This window comes from Mastomys coucha, unplaced genomic scaffold (assembly GCF_008632895.1).
Source record: "Mastomys coucha isolate ucsf_1 unplaced genomic scaffold, UCSF_Mcou_1 pScaffold12, whole genome shotgun sequence".
Lineage (NCBI taxonomy): Eukaryota > Metazoa > Chordata > Mammalia > Rodentia > Muridae > Mastomys > Mastomys coucha.
Window position 1 is genome coordinate 14,260,926 of NW_022196894.1, and position 19,338 is coordinate 14,280,263.

Sequence of the window (19,338 nt, forward strand, 5' to 3'; positions counted from 1 at the left end):
ATTCACCCTTATACTTCTGTTGCTCTAGAACCACTTCTGGTATCAAAATCTGCATTAGTCAGGATTCTTTAAAGGAACAGAATTGAGAGAAGGAGAGGGAGAGGGGAAAGGGGATTTATTAGAATGGCTTACAGGCTGTGGACCAGCTAGACCAACAATGATGACTGCCTGTGAATGGAAGGTTTGGAATCCAGTAGTTAGTTGTTCAGTTCATGAGATTGGATGTCTTAGATGGTCTTCAGTATTTGCCAGAATCCCAAAGTATTAGGCTCTAATGCCAGTGAAGGAGTGGATTTGCCAACTGCATAAGAACAAGCAGGCAAAGAGAGCAAGCTTCCTAATCCCATGCCCTTTATATAGGCTGCCAACAGGAGGTGTGGCTCAGACCTGAGAAAATCTGGATTAAAGGTGTGTCTTCCTACCTCCAACGATCCAGATTAAGCCAGGTGTAGCAGCACACCTTTAATCCCAGCTCCTGGGGCAGAGGCAGGTGGATCTCTGTGAGTTATAGGCCAGCTAGGGCTACAAAAACAACCTTGTCTTGAAAAATAAAAAATAAAAAGATCCAAATTAAAAGTGAGTCTTTCCACTTCAAATGATTTAACAAATCATTTGAAAACAAATTGGTTTTATGTACCATCTAGGGCTGAGCACTCAGTAGTCACTTAGAGAATCTCTGTACTGTGACCAGTTCTGAGTCTCTGCATTAATTGTTAGCCACAGCAGACAAAAGCTTCTTTGGCCAGTGTTGAAGGCAACACTAATTTATATGGTAAATATGAAATATTGAGATAGAAAGTTTGACAACACATCCTTCTAGCAAGTCAACAGAAGTAGGGTTTCCTTAGAGCCTATGACCTCCATGAGGTCTGATCATGCTAACAGAACCAGACATTAATTCCCTCCTGGGAGCAAGCCTCAACTCCCACAGAAAAGCTTATTACCACCACTATTTCATCAGTGAGCAACATTCTGCCTACAATGTCAGTGTTGTAGCATGTAGGCTGGAGCAGTCAAGGAAGAAACTTTCAGATCAGTTTCAGCTTGATTTTCTTCTATTCACTACAACGAAAATGCACATTGTATCTTCAGCAATAAGGTGTTAACCATCTAGCTGTGGTAGGTAATGGTGAATAATGGCAATAGCCTGTGTTGTTTTGGGTGCCTCATAGGCCTCCTGGAACAATAAAAAACTTACTGTTTTGTTTTGAGGCAGGGTCTCACTATGTAGCCCTGCCTGGGCTTAAACTCTCTAGCATTGATCTGCCTCTTCCTCCAAAGTACAGGGATTAATGGCATTGTGCCACTATGCCCAGCCAAAACACTCTTTAAAAAAATTGTATATTCTGGCTACACAAAGAAACCATGTCTCAAAGCCCCCCACCCCAACCCTCCAAAAATTAACAATTTTTCTGCTGGGCCAAAAGTTGAACCCAGGTCCTCTCTTATCTAAGCACATGTACAGAGTTACATGCCCTGCGTCCACTCTGTGGGATTTAGTAAATTTTCTCACTTCTCTGTATTGGTATTTTATTCAGGCTGACAATAACAGCACACCACCTCCTTACATAGCTTCTCTTGTTATGTATACTCCTGTTCTGCTTGATTATCTGAGCAATCCTATCTTAGTTTAAGGTTCCTACATCGATTATTCAGCCCCTACCTTTTTTCTTGATAAGGCTATCAGACTAACAACACTTCACTCTTTGCAAGTTCTACAAAAACTGAAATTCCTCTTGCTCAGGTGAGATGGCCCAGTGGGTAAAAGTGCTTGCTGCCCAAACCTGACCATGGGAATCTGATCCCATGGTGAAAAGTACCATTCCCTAAAATTGTCCTCTGACCTCTGCACATACAGTGACACTCACACCTGCACTCACAGATACACAATAATAGATTCTTGGGGGCTGCAAGGTGACTCAGCTTAAAAGCACTTGCTGCTCTTGCAAGGGTCCCAGGTTTGTAGGTGCTAACAATCAAGGGTTAACACATCTGTAACTCCAGTTCCCTTATATCCTAGGGTTTCTGTTACTGTGATAAAACACCATGACTTGGGGAAAGGATTTATTTCAGTTTGTAATCTCACAGCACATGCCCACATAAATATGATCATAATTAAAACTAATACAAATTCATTTATTTTTATATTATGTGCATGTGTGGTTTGTTGCCTGCATATATGTCCATGTACCATGTGCATGCAGTGGGGTTACTAATGGTTCTGAGCTGAAGGGATGGTTTTGTAGTTAAGAGCACTGACTGCTGCTCTTTAGAGATTTCCAGTACTCACATGGTGGCTCATGATTATCTGTAATTCCAGTTCTAGAACTCTAATACCCTTTTCTGGCTGCCACAGGCACTGCATGCACATGTTGCACCAGCATACACGCAGAGAAAATACTCATAACACATAAAGTAATTTTTAAATTAATATATAATTTGTTTTTGTTTTTTTCCAGACAGGGTTTCTCTCTGTAGCCCTGGCTGTCCTGGAACTCATTCTGTAGACCAGGCTGGCCTCGAACTCAGAAATCTGCCTGCCTCTGCCTCCCAAGTGCTGGGATTAAAGCTATGCACCACCACTGTCTGGCCTTTTTTTTTTTTTTAATAAGTGGACATAACGTTTCAGCGGTAGAACACTTGCTGCCTAGCATTAGTGAGGCAGTGAGGCTCTGGATTCAGTCCTCAGCTTGAAGTTGGAAGATAAATACTACTCCAGGTGCCCCCTGGAGCAGCTGAAATAGACTCATGTTTGTAATCCCAGTTCTTTAAAGGCTAGGCCAGGTGACTCTCCCACTAATGTGAAGCCTTCCTGGACTACAAAATAAAGGTCCTGTCTCAAGAACAGGGAAAGAAGGTGATTACTGTTGTGATTTAAGAGAGAAATGTGGGGCTGGAGAGATGGCTCAGTGGTTGAGAGCACTGACTGCTCTTCTGAAGGTCCTGAGTTGAAATCCCAGCAACCACATGGTGGCTCACAACCATCTGTAATGAGATCTGACGCCCTCTTCTGGTGTGTCTGAGGACAGCTACAGTGTACTTACATATAATAATAAATAAATCTTTAAGAGAGAGAGAGAGAAAAAGAGAGAGAGAGAGAGAGAGAGAGAGAGAGAGAGAGAGAGAGAGAGAGAGAGAGAAATGTGCCCGATAGGCTCATGCATTTATACTCAGTCCCCCGTTGTAGTGCTACCTAGGGAGATTGTCTGATACTGCTGGTTTAGTATTACACAACAGAAAAGTAATAGCAGTTATTTTAGGGAGGTATAGCCTTAATAAAAGAAGTAGGTCAGTAGGGTTGGGCTTTGATGGTTTTTAGTCCTGCTTCCTATGTGCAGTTGAGGAAGGCCTTCTCACTTTCCTATTGTGGCCACCTGATACTCTGTCACTCTGAAACAGCTCAAGTAAACTTGAAGTTGCTCTTTTTTATTCTGTAAGATTTATTTATTTATTTATTTATTTAGGCTTTTCGAGGCAGCCCTGGCTGTCCTAGAACTCACTTTGTAGACCAAGCTGGCCTCGAACTCAGAAATCCTCATGCCTCTGCCTCCCAAGTGCTGGGATTAAAAGCGTGTGCCACCATTGCCGGGCTAAGATTTATGTATATGAAAGTTTTGCCTGCATATATGTATGTGCATTTTATATATGCCTCTGGGAGGCCAGAAGAGGGGGTAGGATCTCTTGGAACTGGACTTACATATGGTTGTGAGCTGCTGTCTAAGTGCTGGGAACTGAACTCAGGTCTTCTGAAAGAGCAGTTGGTGCGCTTAACCTCTGAGCCATCTTTCCATTGCCTATAAATTGTTTTTGATCATGGTGTTTTATCACACAACAGAAAGTAATTAATACATTCCCAGATTAATGGTATTACATTCACCAGAGAAGTGATTTGCCAGCTTTCTTGGAATTTTTTTCTTCTCTTCCTCCTTTCTTTCTTTTTCTTGTTCTTGTTTTTGAGACAGGGCCATATTCTGTAGCCCAAACTGCCTCAAAGTACCAAGTACTAAAATTATAGGCATGGGCTACTCTGCCTGCTTTAGAATTAACAGCTCAAATTTTTCTTCGGTTATTGAGTTCTAATAAAAGGAGCAAAATAAAGGCTAGAGAGATGGTTCAGTAGTTAAGAGCATTTGCTCTGAAAACATTAGGACGTTTGTTCAAATCTTTAGCACTCATATACAAATCTGGGCACGGTAATTACATGCTGTTAATCCCAATACTTGCGAGGCAGAGGCAGGAAGATCTCTTAAGAGTTCCAGCCTGGTCCACATAGCGAGTTTTAGGGCAGCAAAGACTTCACAACAAAATAGGAAGAACTTGTCTTAGAGAGGGAAAAAGAATTTTTTTAGACATGGCTGCATGTACTTGTAATCCCAGCATTTTGGGGGCAGAGGACAAGTGGATCCTTGAAAGTTGCTGTCCTGCTAGCTTAGCCAAAAAAATGGTGAGCTGCTAGTTCACTCAGAGACCCTGTCTGAAGAGGGAGATACCTAATTCTTACTAACTCTATCCTGTTCATGTGCACACATGGTTGAATATATCCACACAGTATGCCACATACAAATAAAATGAAAAATAGTAATTTTAAAAATAATGTGTGGCACTATGCCTACCATTAAAAAGTAAAAACCAGAGGCAGGCGGATTTCTGAGTTCGAGGCCAGCCTGGTCTACAGAGTGAGTTCCAGGACAGCCAGGGCTACAGAGAAACCCTGTCTCGAAAAACCAAAAAAAAAAGAAAGAAAAGAAAAGAAAAAAAAAAAAAGTAAAAACCATTTGTAGCTTGCAGATCCTAAAGTCTGTACAATCTGAACAGTCTGTACAATTCTGGTACTTCACAGAAGTTTGCTTTCTTCTGGAAACCCTTCAGCAGAGTTTGTTTCTTTGGTGGGGGTTGGTTACAGAGCATATGAGTCTACTGTGGTCTACTAAGCCTATCTTAAACAAAATCTTAGAAGGGCTAGTATTCAATAGCCTCTTTTTTTTTTTAAATCACATCTGAATTCTTTGCCTTTTCAATTTCTGTGACTAGATACTTAATAAGAGGCAACTTAAGAAGAGAAGAAATCCAATCATCATGGCTGAGAAGGCATGGTAACAGCATCTTTAAGATAGTCCATCACATAGCCTCACCAGTCAGAGAGCAGAGAGTAGACAGGTAGTAGGGCCAGGCCACCAACCTTCAAGATGTGATTGTAGCGACTCTTTTTTTCTGTGGAGCTTCTCCTGACAGTTCCAAAACAGTGCCATCACCTAGGGACCAAGCGTTGAAACTAGGTGCCAAGTATTCAAATATATGTACCTATGGAGACCATTCTTAATCAGATTACTACAGTGGCTCTGCAGTTAAGCTCCGGCTGTTCTTCCTAGAGGATCCTGTTTGATTCCCAGTGCGCACATACAGCAGCAGTCTGTGTGTCACTCCAGTCCTGAGAGTTCTGATATCTTCCGGCCTTTGCTGGCACAGCACACACATGGTGCACAGACATACATACAGACAAAACGCCCATACAAATAAAATAACATTAAAAAAAAAACAACCCTCCACCTTTTGTTTTAACTTATCTACTTTTCAGGGGCTAAGGGAGCTCTCTGCCACAGTGCACATGTGGAAGTCAAAGGATAGGTTTCAGGATTGGGTTCTTACTTTCCACCTTGATTCAGTAGGATTGTTCTGGTTTCTGAGGTTCCAGAGAGTACTCCAGGCTAGCTAGCCCTCAAGCTACTAGGTGACTCTTGTCTGGACTCTCACCACATCCAGCTTCTCATGAGGGTCACAGGGATCGAACTCAGATTGGTAGGCTTGCACAGCCAACACCTTTCCCCACTGAGTAACTTCCCTGGCTCCTCCAACTTCACTTTTGAGACTGGGTCTCAGCAAGCCTGTAGCTGACTGATTCTGCTAGATTGTCTGGCCAGCAGATCCCTGGGGTCTCCCTGCCTTTGCCTCCCTCCCCTGTGCTGACCTTCTTTCAGGCAGATTCTTCAGGCCATGCCTGACTTAGGCATTAGAGGTTCCAACTCCCGTATTGATGCTTGTGTCACCGGCCCTTTAATGGCCATCTCTCTGTCCCAGTTTTCTCTCTTTTATTGTTCTTTGTTTTGTTCTTACAGTAAAACTTCCTTAGAACAGTGAAACAAAAGAACATTGGGAGACTGTTTGGAGACTAGTTCAACTTAAATTTTCAAAACTTGCATTAAAATGGAAATTATCTGCTTTTGGTTTTGGTTTCATTTACTAGTAAACAACATCTTTCTTTGTACTGGGACTCAAATCCAGGGCCTTATACATACTAGGCAAGCTCTCTTCTTCCTCCCTCCCTTTTTCTTTCTGAGACGGGGCCTTATGTGCAGTGCTGGCTGGCTGACTGGCTGGCTGGCTGGCTGGCCTGGAACTTGCTATGTAAAGAGTATTGGCCTTAATTTAGAGAGGTGCCTGACTCTTGCCTTTCTAGGGCTCCACTACCTCCTGCCTAGGTGGCACACACCTTTAATCCCAGCCCTGGGGAGGCAGAGGCAGGCAGGCAGATCTGAGTTCATAGGCAACCTGGTTTACAGAGCAAGTTCCAGGGCAGCCAGTGCTACAGAGAAAAGTCCTGTCTCAGTAAACAAACAAAAGTATGTGCCACCATATTTAGTGCTACTCCCCTCCCCAATCACTATACACTTGGCTTTTTTTTTTTTAAGACTTATTTATTATTATACAGAAGTACACTGTAGCTGACTTCAGATGCACCAGCAGAAGATGTCAGATTTCATTACGGGTGGTTGCTGGGATTTGAACTCAGGACCTTCGGAAGAGCAGTCAGTGCTCTCAACTGCTGAGCTATCTCTCCAGCCCTACACTTGGCTTCTTTTTCTGGTCTTTATTATTGTTTATCAGCCAGAGGAGGAGGATAGTCAAGATGTGTGTAAGTCAAAATGATAACTTTTTGGAGTTGGTTTCCTTCACCATTTACATTGATTTTAGAAATCAAACTTAGGTCATAATGTTTGCACAGTAGACATTGTACCACTGAGCCAGCTAACTAGCCTGGTTTTCATATTTTGCATCCTTTGTAACTTAGCGACCTATGCAGGACTTGAGCCATTAATAAGGAATGTGAGGAAATGTTTCTGTGACAGTTATAACAAAAGAAGACAGCAATAGAACTTAGAATTAAAAAATAGGTTCAGATTATCTGAAAACAAAACATTCTCAGCAACAGATTGTAAGTGATGGTGCATGTGTCTGTGTACACACATGACACAAAGTATATTTAGGATATTGTTGTACACTACATAACGTACAATGATAGAACATCCTTACTTACTGAGAGTACAGTGAAGGAACAGTTCCCTATGGGGAAGGAGCTCTACATGTTTTTGACACATACCAACATAGAATAAGATTTCTCTTCAGAATAATTGTGTTTCTCTCTTAAGGTACCCAAGCCCACCAATGGGTTCTGCCTCAGCATCCAACTTACCTACAGCAGAAGAAAATCTGGAATATGTACGGACTCTGTATGATTTTCCTGGGAATGATGCTGAAGACCTACCCTTTAAAAAGGGTGAGCTTCTAGTGATAATAGAAAAACCTGAAGAGCAGTGGTGGAGTGCCCGCAACAAGGACGGCCGGGTTGGGATGATTCCTGTCCCTTATGTTGAAAAGCTTGTGAGGTCCTCGCCACATGGAAAGCATGGAAATAGGAATTCTAACAGTTATGGCATCCCAGAACCTGCTCACGCATATGCTCAACCTCAGACCACAACTCCTCTACCTACAGTTGCCAGTACTCCTGGGGCAGCGATCAACCCTTTGCCATCCACACAGAATGGACCTGTCTTTGCAAAAGCAATCCAGAAGAGAGTACCTTGTGCTTATGACAAGACTGCCTTGGCATTGGAGGTAAAAATTTATCAAGACTAGCTTTTGAACGTGGGTTTTCTTTTAAGTTAGTCATTCCTTGTAAAGGTGCCTATGTTCTTGGGAACTAGACTGGGGTTTTCACTGGATGTACTTGATATGCCTTGTCCCTTCCAAGTTACCACTTCAGTCCAGGTTCTCAGCCTGCTCCCTCTCTCCTATGCTCCCAGCAGGGAAAGTGATAATTAGACCCATTACCCAAGAGTAAAATTAGCATTCAGAGATACAGACTACTTGTATAGATCCATATCATTACATTGTAATTGAGGAGTAATACACAAAGTGTCTAGTCAGAGAAATGAGTTTATTAACCCTTGCCTGTTACAGATTTTGTAAATCATGATAGCATAAAGTAGAAAGAACTTGAACATTTTTATTACTAAGTCAGTCTTTTTTTGTTTTTGTTTTTGTTGTTTTGTTTGTTTGTTTGAAACAGGGTTTTCTTCTATAGTCCCAGCTGTCCTGGAACTTTCTCTGTAGACCAGGCTGGCCTTGAATTCAGAGCTCCTTCTGCCTCTGCCTCCTGAGTGCTAGAAAATCGTGTGCCAGCATTTGCATTGTTTCTGTAGCCTGCTGAAATAAGACAAATAGTCGTAAAGATCAATGTTTTTGGGTTTTGTTTTTTGTTTTTTCGAGACAGGGTTTCTCTGTATAGCGCTACCTGTCCTGGAACTCACTCTGTAGCCCAGGTTGGCTTCAAACTCAGAAATCGACCTGTCTGCTTCCCAAGTGCTGGGATTAAAGGTGTGCATGACTACTGCCCAGCTAAAAGCTTGAGGTTTTGTTTTAAGACAGAGTCTTATATGTAGCTGAGGTTGGCCTCCACCATACTATGTAGCTGAAGCTAGCCAGCATTCTAGATCTTCCATCTTTCCTTTCCAAGTGCTGGATTACCAAGCAAGCCACCATTCTTACAGGAAATCGACAGGCTTAGGGAACTTTTGTCCTTTCACATAAATGTGAGAGCATTCATGTATGTGTGTGCACGGGTGTGAAGGCAGCTTACGTGCTGTTGCTTGGTCAGTTGTCTTGATTTTTGGGAGGTGTTTTGGTTTGTTTTTGAGAAAAGTCTCTAACTGATTGGAACCCACCAATTAGACTGGACTGGCTGGCCAGTGAGCCCGGGACCTGTCTGTTTCTGCCTTTCCTGTGCTGGAGTTAAGAGCATTATCATACCCCAACTTTTTTATGTAGGTTCTGGAAATCTTCATGTTTGCAAGTCAAGTAAGCACTTACCAGCTGAGCTATTGTCCTAGCTCTGGCTAATTTGGAATCATGTAGACCAAGCTATTCTCTCTTTTTTTTTAAGATATATTTATTTTTGCTTATATGAACACACCATAGCTGTCTTCCGACACACACCAGAAGTGGGCATCAGATCCCATTACAGATGGTTGTGAGCCACCATGTGGTTGCTGGGAATTGAACTCAGGACCTCTGGAAGAGCAGTCAGAGCTCTTAACCACTGAGCCATCTCTCCAGCCCAGACCAAGCTATTCTCAAATATTGGACAGTTTTCCTGCCTCTGAGCACAGATCCCATTTGGCCTAGGAGAAAAAGAATGAATAACAGGCAGATCTGAGAAATAAAGTAGGGTGTGTGTGTGTGTGTGTGTGTGTGTGTGTGTGTGTGTGTATTTATAAGATATAAAGTACAACAGTCAGGTGATTTCTGAGTATTTGAAAATGTGGAATTATATGTCGTAGACCTTCACTCTTTCAGCTCTATCCTCTGTAAAATGCAAATAGCTCAGTTAGACCATCTTCAATATATTGTTATGAAACCAAATTACATGCTATTTGTGAAGATGCTTTGCAAATCACAGCATGTTATGTAAGTATCACTATGATGACAGTTGGATATGCTTGCTTAGTGTTATCACATTGCATGTGTTAGAGAAACTAAGATAAAGTTGGCTATTTTCTGTATCACTCAGAGGTGGGAATAGGACAAAGTTGAGGGAAAGCCCAGGTATCCCACAGGAAACTGAAGGAATGGAATGGACCTGACTGCTTTGAAAACAAAATGGCCCACAGTGCCTGTAGTTGAGGCTGACCTTCAGTTCCTTTGTTTGTCTTTTAGGCAGGTTCTTTGTTTAATGTATATGAGTACACACTGTAGCTATACAGATGGTTGTGAGCCTTCATCTGGTTATTGGAAATTGAATTTAGAACCTCTGCTCACTCCAGTCAACCCTGCTCGTTCAGTCCCTGCTGGCTCCAGCCCAAGGATTTATTTATTTATTATTATAAATAAGTACACTGTAGCTGTCTTCTAACTTTTTTTTTTTAAGATTTATTTATTTATTTTATGTGTATGAGTACACTGTAGCTCTGCAGATGGCCGTGAGCCATCATGTGGCTGCTGGAAATTGAACTCAGGACCTCTGCTTGCTCCGGCCCCTCTTGCTCCGGCGTAATGCACTGTAGCTGTCTTCAGACACACCAGAAGAGGGCGTTAGATCTCATCACGCATGGTTGTGAGCCACCATGTGGTTGCTGGGATCCAAACTCAGGACCTTCGGAAGAGCAGTCAGTGCTCTTACCCGCTGAGCCATCTCGCCAGCCCTGTAGCTGTCTTCTGACACACCAGAAGAGGATGTTAGATCTCATTATGGGTGGTTGTGAGCCACCATGTGGTTGCTGGGATTTGAACTCAGGACTTTTGGAAGAGCAGTAGTGTTCTTACCTGCTGAGCCATCTCACTAGTTTGAACTCAGGACTTTTGGAAGAGCAGTAGTGTTCTTACCTGCTGAGCCATCTCACTAGCCCAGAGTCAGGTTCTAAGTGTAGCCCTGGCTGCCTTGGAACTGGCTCTGTAAATCAGGCTGGCCTTGGACTCACAGAGATCTGCCTGTCTGCCTCTGCTTCCTGGGTGCTGGCATTCTTTTTCCTTCTACATTTGCGTATAGATAATACATATAGCCTGTACACAGACAAAAATTAGCTATGGTGTTCGGAGAGATGGCTCAGCACTTAGAAGCACATACTAGTTTTATAAGAAAACTGGAATTAAGTTCTCAGTATCCGTGTTGGGCAGCTTATAAAAGTTTGTAATCCAGCTTCAGTGGGATCTAGTTTCTCTGGCCTCTGTAGGCACCTGCGCTCATGTACACACCCCTACACACACTATAAGTAAAATAAATATTTTTAATTGGCTGTAATTTATATGTAACTTTCTAATTATCCAATTACTTTTGGACCAGAAATAATATCTAAATGAGTTACACTTGAAAATTTGTTTCAGGGTCGGTGTCCATATATCTTTTCTTACAGCAGGGACCACAGCTGAGAAGGGATGCAGTTGTGTTTAGAGCAGGAAGGAGACAGAGTAAGGACTAGGCAAGGTTATGCATGCCTGTAATCCCAGCACTCAAGAGGCTGAGGCAGGAGGGGAGGGAGTTCCAAGTCTAATTGGCAGATTAGGTTTCCACCATAGGGAAACAATTGTGCTCTTATTCTTGCCCCCCTTCCCATCTCACACACAGGCACACACACACTTCTTATTTATTTAGAGACAGGATCTCTCTCTTAGTAGTTCTGGTTGTCCTGGACTTGCCGTATAGACAAGGCTGAACTCACAGATACCTACCTGCCTGTGCTGTCCGAGGGCTGAGATGGAAGGCATGTGCTACCACACTTGGCTCTATTTTCTTTTATTGTTTTAGCATTTTATGTGTACAGGTATTTTGACTATGTTTCCTTTACATATGTCTGTTCACCTTGTAGATGCTGTGCCCTCTGAGGCTAGAAAAAGGTCTTAGATCCCCTGGAACTAAAGTTAACAGGCAGTTGTGAGCCACCATGTAGGTGCCAGGAAAAAATCCTGGGTCCTCTGGAAGAGCAGCCAGTGCTCTTAACTGCTGAGCCATCCCTCCATCCTCCATACACCCCTCTTGCACACCTCACCACTTTTAGATAACATGGATGTTTTGGCTGTTAATACCTTCCAGCTTGGTTCTGAGTGTGATAAGCACATACTTGCAATCCCAGCACTGGAGAGGTAGAGACAGGACTAGGAGTTGGAGGGCAGACTAGACGATAGGAGACCCTGTTTCAGTCTTTCAAGATAGTTGTCATCTTAAACTAGGACTCAGAATACATTAAGCCATTGGCTGTTGATACTAGGATAAGAGCTCGCAGGCCCTTGTTTGTTGAACTCTGATTCTGGGTTGTTTGTTTGTTTGTTTGTTTTTCTTTCCTAGACAGGATTCCACTATGCATCCCAGGCTGGCCTCAAGCTCCTGCTGACTATCCTCCTGCCTCAGTATATGACTGACTTTAATGTATATGAGTACACTGTTGCTGTCTTCAGACACCAGAAGAAAGCATCAGGTCCCATTATAGATGTCTGTGAACCACCATGTCATCGCTGGGAATTGAACTCAGCATATGTGGAAGAGCATTCAACGCTCTTAACCTCTGAGCCATCTCTGCAGCCCTAACCATATACCTGGCTCAATCTTTGTTTCTAAGATACTATTTTAGAGATCAGTGTCTGTTATATGGGTGCATTCTTTGGCATGTACAGAATAGGATTGGAGGTGTAGTAGAGGGATGGCCTAGAGTTTTGTGAGTAAGAGAGCCAGATCAATGATGTAGTTTTTTTTTTTTTAAGATTTATTTATTATATGTAAGTATACTATAGCTATCTTCAGATGCACCAGAAGAGGGCATCAGAACTCATTACGGGTGGTTGTGAGCCACCATGTGGTTGCTGGGATTTGAACTCATGACCTTCTGAAGAGCAGTCGGTGCTCTTACCCGCTGAGCCATCTCACCAGCCCCAATGATGTAGTTTTTAAGATGACATACATACTTTACTTGGACATTACACATCTCCCTAGGCTCTCAACCCCCATGTCTCATGCTGCTGACCCAAGTGTCACCAAACCTTCGTCATCAGTTGCTTTATGTGATGCTTCACTGCAAGAATATGTTGGTGGAACCTCGAAGACCTTTGCTGCTCCACTGAGGATATTTCCTATCAAGCTGTAACATAAGAAATAAGTGTTCCTCTGCCTGTCTGATCTTGTTAAAAGCAATTATCTTGGGACTGTTGCAACTAGGTTATTGGGGAAAGTATTAAAATTAAGTTGAGGAACAGTTGGAAAAGTAGGGCAACATGTGCCAGTAATTGGAACTTCCTTATTCCATTAGCTAGTATCAGGGAGAAGAACAGTGGTGTTGCTGAGCAGAATTCTCTGAATATTTCAAAGATACTTGCTTTGTTCTTCCCTGAAAAATAGTCTTTGAGGTGGGAATGTAGTTCAGCTCTTAGTTTGATTTCCAGCACTACAAAGTTTAAATACATAAGTTGACTTTTGAAAGATTCCCTGCAAATAGAGACAATTTAAAAAGGGTTAACTGTTTTCTTCTGGCTTCTTCTTAAGTGAGTTGTTTTGTGACCCATGTAAGAAGTGAAGATGTGTATCCTCACTCCTTGAAGACAGTAGCTCTAGCCAGGTCTGTTGGTGTGGAACTGTAATCCTAGTGACTTGAGAGGCTGAAGCAGGAAGATAGGTTTAGGCCAACCTAGGCGACTCAGTGAGGTCTTGTCCCAGAAAGTGAAGGGGTGATAGTGGTGGGAGGGAAGGTTGGGATGTCATTGAGTGGTTTCATTGTTCAGGATGGATGGATGGATGGATGGATGGATGGATGGATGGATGGATGGACAGACAGCAGTAGAACCCTCCTCTGGCCTCAGTGGAACTACAGGGGGCTGCTGTGAAAGCCCATCATATGCTCAGGAAAGTTCCCAGAGTGATGAAAGCAATCTAGCCTGCTTGCCCTTTCCATAAGAGCTTGTAAGTGGGTTTGTGTACATGAGTTGTAGTACCTCCCAGAGGCCAGAAGAGGGTGTCAGATTCCCTGGACCTGGAGTAACAAGCAATTGCAACCAAAAAGATCTTTAATTAGAAGATAATAGCTGGAGCTAAAGAAATGTGCTGCTGTTACAGAATATTTGTAGTCAAAGTTCCTTATCTGAGAAGTGAGATAGGGAAGAAGTATGGGCCTGTTTTAAATTCTGGCACTTTTTTTGTTTGGCTGGTTTTTGGCTTTTGGTTTTTTGAGAGATGGTTTCTATGTGTAGCTCTGGCTGTTGTGGAACTCAGTCTCTAGACAGGCTAGCTTCACACTCACAGAGATCCACCTGCCTCTGCCTTCCTAGTGCTGGGATCAAAGGTGTGCTTAAAGGTTGACTTTTATTAGTATAGTTTTTGGGCAAATTACTTAAGTTTTCTAAGCAACCTGGCTCAAAAAATTTGACATTTGCCCATTAGTTATCCATTCATGTAACCAGCTGGTGATGTTGTATATATCAAGGAGCTCACAGTGTGAACAGAGGGACAATAGAGAAGAGTGTGGAGGTAGATAAAGGTTCCCTGGAGAAGGCAACCCTTGGACTGAGTTTTGAAGGATGAACTGAGCAAACTGGTAAAGCAGAAGAGACAGGGGAAAGAGTAAGCATGGAGGGCCTTGACATAATACTGAGCAGCCACCCGAGGTGAACATAGAGAGCAGGTTGGATAAAGGGCCCATGTGGTAAAAGGCAAAAGGGGGCAGCTTGTACAGATTATAAAAGAGCCAGCAAGACTAATTTGAAACATGAAATACCCAGTTTCTCAGAACTGGTTTTAGGGATTGTGCCTCCTTGTTAATTTTAAATTTCACAGAAAATGCTTATTTCCTTCTAAAGATACTCTCACCCATTCTAGAATGGGTGTTCTACAGGAATTAGTCAGGAGAATACAGTCTGTGCATGGAGAGTATCCCATTTGTTTATTACTAAAAAGAAAGGGAAGATCCAGGTGTGTACATGGTGTACAGTGGTGTACATCTGCAGCCCCAGCACTTGGAGGGAGACAGGGTCAGCAGCAGCCCAGGATGATCCTGGGTTCCATGAATATCTAAATTGAGGTTCAGTCACAGATCCTGTATGATAGAGGTTGGGGAGATATGTGTGCTTTGCAGTGTTGAGGGCCTGAGTCTGATCTTAAGGGAGCTGGAGAGGCATCTGTGCCTATAGTCCCAGTGATGGTGAGTTGAGAGGCAGAGACATGGATCCCTGCAAGGTCACTGGCAGCTAGTCTAGCCCCTGAGAGAGTCGCTCAAATCACAGGTGGAAAATGCCTGAAGAATAGCACCCAGGATTGTCTTTTGATCTACACACACACCAGTTGGTTATTCCTGGTGTTCTACAGGAATTAGTCAGGAGAATACAGTCTGTGCGTGGAGAGTATTCCATGTCGCAAGTTTCAAGTAATATAAAGTGGCTCAGAATAGACTTGACAGAATTGAGGAGAAATTAAGTTGTAATGATTCCTTAGAGCTTAGTCTAACATCTCACAGATAATTTGACCTTCTATAATGTCTAACTCCACTGACCCCTTCAACAGAATTAACTAACAGACAAGAACGTGGGACACTGTAGTGAACAAAAGACTTCTCTCCTTGTAGAACTTACGAAAGAGTTTTAGGGTGATTTAGTACTGGGCTGCTAGTTCTGTTAGTTAACAAGTTCTTGCATTCTGGTGATCTATCAAAAACCATTCAATACATCTATACCCTTTCTGTGCCTGTGTAGCCTTGTGTTTTGTTTTTGCTTAGTTTTGTTTGGCCGTTTGGCCGTAGGTCCTTCTTGTGTTGCTTAGTCTCGTCTTAATCCTGGGCTTGAGCTAGAGAGATGACGGCTCAACAGTTAAGAGCACTGGCTGCTCTTCCAGAGAACCTGGGGTTCAATTCCCAGTAACCACATGGCAGCTCACAACCATCTGTAACTCCAGTTCCAGGGAATCTTACACCTTCACACAGACATACATGCAAGCGCTGGTGAGTGAGTGCACATGAAATAAGAAAAAAAAAATTCTGGACCAAATTCATCCTCTCTCCTAATCTCCCTAGAATTAGGATTATAGGCACATACCACCACACACATCCCTGGTGACTAGACCTACTTATGTATATGGCCCTACTGTTGTACCTACTGAATTTTTGGCTTTGTCTTGGTAAAGTTTTTTTCTGATTCTTTGGTAACTCTGATTAGGTCATCCAGCGCTTTAATTACTCTTCTGTTTTGATAGAAGATAGGTTTATTGTGTTTTGTTAATGCAGGACCTCTATGACCTTGAACTTGCTTAAGGATGACCTCAATCCCACCTCTTAAATGCTGGGATTATTGCATGGAGTGTTGAGGTTTCTGTTGGTGAGATGAAACACCATGATCAAAAGCAACTTGGGTGGGTAGGTATTTCACTTATACTTGCACATCACTGTTAGTCATTAAAAGCAGTCAGGACAGGCACTCAAACAGTGCAGAAACCTGGAGGCAGGAACTGATGATGCTATGAACCTATAGAAGAACACTGCTTACTAGTTTACTCCCTTTTTTTTGTTGGTGTTTGTTTGTTTTTCCAGACAGGGTTTCTCTGTATAGCCCTGGCTGTCCTGGAACTCACTCTGTAGACCAGGCTAGCCTCGAACTCAGAAATCAGCCTGCTTTCTTGTAGATCCCAGGACTACTTGCCTATAGCTGTCACCACCCACAATGGGCTGAGCCCTCCCCCATCAATCACTAATTAGAAAATGCCCGGGCTGGAGAGATGGCTCAGAGGTTAAGAGCACTGACTGCTCTTCTGAAGGTCCTGAGTTCAAATCCTAGCAACCACATGATGGTTCACAACCATCTGTACAGCTACAGTGTACTCATATACATAAAATAAATAAATAAATCTTAGGGAGAGAGAGAGAGAGAGAGAGAGAGAGAGAGAGAGAGAGAGAGAGAGAGAGCGCCAGCCAGCCCTACAGGTTTGACTACAGCCCTATATTAGGGAGGCATTTTCTTAATTGAGGTTCCCTCCTCTCAGATGACTCAGCTTCTGTCAAGTTGACATAAGAATAGCCTTCACCCCTGGTTTATATGGTACTAGGAATCAAACCCAGCTCTTTGTGTGTGCTAAGCAACATCTTGTACCATCCCCTCACAGAACGATTTTTAAAGGAAACAGTCAGACATTTATACTAAAGTCTTCTGTGCAGCTTCTCCTCTGATATCTTTTGTTTGCTGATCTCGTCTGGCATTTTGTCCAGGATGATTTCAAGCTCATCTATAGAATTTACCATCTTCCCTCTTTGACACAAACCAGGAGACTTGACCTTGCTTAAGTATGCCACTCTCTCTCTCTCTCTCTCTCTCTCTCTCTCTCTCTCTCTCTCTCTCTCTCTTTTTGTTTTTGTTTTTGTTTTTGTTTTTTCGAGACAGGGTTTCTCTGTGTAGCCCTGGCTGTCCTGGAACTCTGTAAACCAGGCTGGCCTCAAACTCAGAAATCTGCCTCCCTCTGCCTCCCAAGTGCTGAGATTAAAGGCGTGTGCCACCACCGCCTGGCTCCACTATCTTCTTGTGTACTTTGTGACAGAACAGTCTTTGACCCCAACTCTGCTTGCAAGTATATTTACCCAGTGCTTATCTTTGGTGTCTCAGTTTTAAATTTTTTATTTTTGTTTATGTGTATTTTTGTTTTGCTGCATGTATGTCTGTGCACCACATCTGAGCCTTTTACTGGAAGAGGCCAGAAGGTGTCAGATCTGGAACTGGAGTTAGAGATGGTTATAAACTGACATGTGAGCGCTGAGACTTGAACCTGAGTCCTTGGGAACAGTAGGCAATGCTCTTAACCACTGATTTATGTCTCCAGCTCACATATATTTTTTATTATTTATTTGTTTTTGAGAAAGGATCTTATGTAGCCCAGTTGGCCTTGAATTCATTGTATAACTCTTGTGTAGACCTGAAGTTCTTGATCCTTCTGCCGCTACCTACCAAGTGATGGGATTACACACATCCACCACCATTCCAGGTTTGTCATGGTCTTTTTATGATACTCAGTGATCTTTGAGCTCACTAGCATTCTTAAGATAAAGTAAAAATTGCTTTTTACTCCCACTGGAGGTCATACATGATTATATTGGAATTTCTTCTTGGATTCCCTGTGCTGCCACCCCCTTAAAGATTCAATTCTTTGTTTTATGTGTATTTGTATGTGCTCAAATATGTGTATGTGAACCATATATGTGCAGATGTCCCCAGCAACCAGAAGTGTTAGTTCCCTTAGAGGGGGAGGTGCAAGCAGTTGAGAGCTGCCCAATGTTGATGTAAACTGAACTCAATTGACTGGAAGAGTAGCAAATGCTATTTCTCCAGCCCCTCTCTTTGGTTTATTTTGAACCCCCAACTATTTGGATTATATCTCATCTTTGAGTCCTTTGAATTAGATTTCTCAAAGCCTATTGTGCAAGTTCCCTTCACTGACTGGCTCAAATTCTCAGACTTCTATTTTGGTCAGTTAGTTTTCTTTCATTGGTTAGAATTAAATTCAGAGTAACAGTGTTCTGATTGTTTTAGATGGGGTGGTGCTATATAGCCAGGATACTCCAAATTCACTATGTACATGTTTGCGGTTGTCCCTCCCTCCCTCTCTTTCAGATTTGCCTTGTACTTCTGAGGATCCTCCTGCTTCACAGCAGTGTGCTGCCTTGTGTAGCTTACAGTAACAATTTCTTCTTAACTACTTTTGCTTGCTTAGATGAAGCAGTATACCAGGGATAATGAGGTTTAGTGTGTTAGCATAATCTCACTGTTGCAAAGGAACACACCGACTAGGCAGAAGCAGCTCAGCCAGGCAACCCTTTGTATAAAGGATGGGCCAGAACCCAGACCTGGCTAGCAAGCAGCTGGGACAGGAAGTTCTCTTGGTTTTTATTTTAATGCAGATGGTGATTATAAAAGAACCACCCAAAGGAAGGGGGGAAGAGTCTGCCAAGTTCTGGGAGGAGGGGGTTACCACATGGGGGAGGGTTGAGATTAAAAGGTATGCATACAAACTTTGTAAGATGGGGGAAACTTACTGAATATTGGCCCCTGGCAGCAAACTATCTTTGATGACAGAAAACCATTCCTCACAGTAGCACTAGTTACAGTTTTCAGTCTCAGAGATATGTATTAGTCCTTCCCACGTGTTCATCAAGGAGCACCTGACTCACCCTGGAGGTCCATACTTAGTATAATAAGGCTGCTTTCTCTCATCTCTGTCCCGTTCCAGTTATGTGCAGCTTTTCCCTAAGATTAGTACTCAACAGCTAGTCCCCATGTTCTTAAGGACCTCTGCTGTGTTGGTGTGTGAATGTCCAGGGCCCATGGAACGATCCCTTTAGTTTTCACGAGGACTGACCAGGCTCTAATTCTTGTTTTTGAAGTAGATTTTGCTGTTGTTTGAGTTTAGTCAAATAGCAGTACAGGTGCTCCCCCATCATAGACTTCTGTATCATATATCAGTTCTCATTTGTAGCAGCTCATTTTTATAAATTTTATTTATTTATTTATTTATTTATTTATTTATTTTGAGACAGGGTTTCTCTGTGTAGCCTTGGCTGT

General features: G+C 42.7%; 1 protein-coding gene across 1 annotated transcript in view; it reads left to right on the plus strand.

Annotated features, from left to right (window-relative positions):
• Positions 1-19,338, plus strand: part of Crkl (CRK like proto-oncogene, adaptor protein) — a 36,840-nt gene that overhangs the window by 8,513 nt on the left and 8,989 nt on the right. The window contains exon 2 of the mRNA XM_031363276.1: positions 7,425-7,890. Coding sequence (XP_031219136.1) covers positions 7,425-7,890 — 466 coding nt within the window. The remainder of the gene's footprint in view (positions 1-7,424; positions 7,891-19,338) is intronic.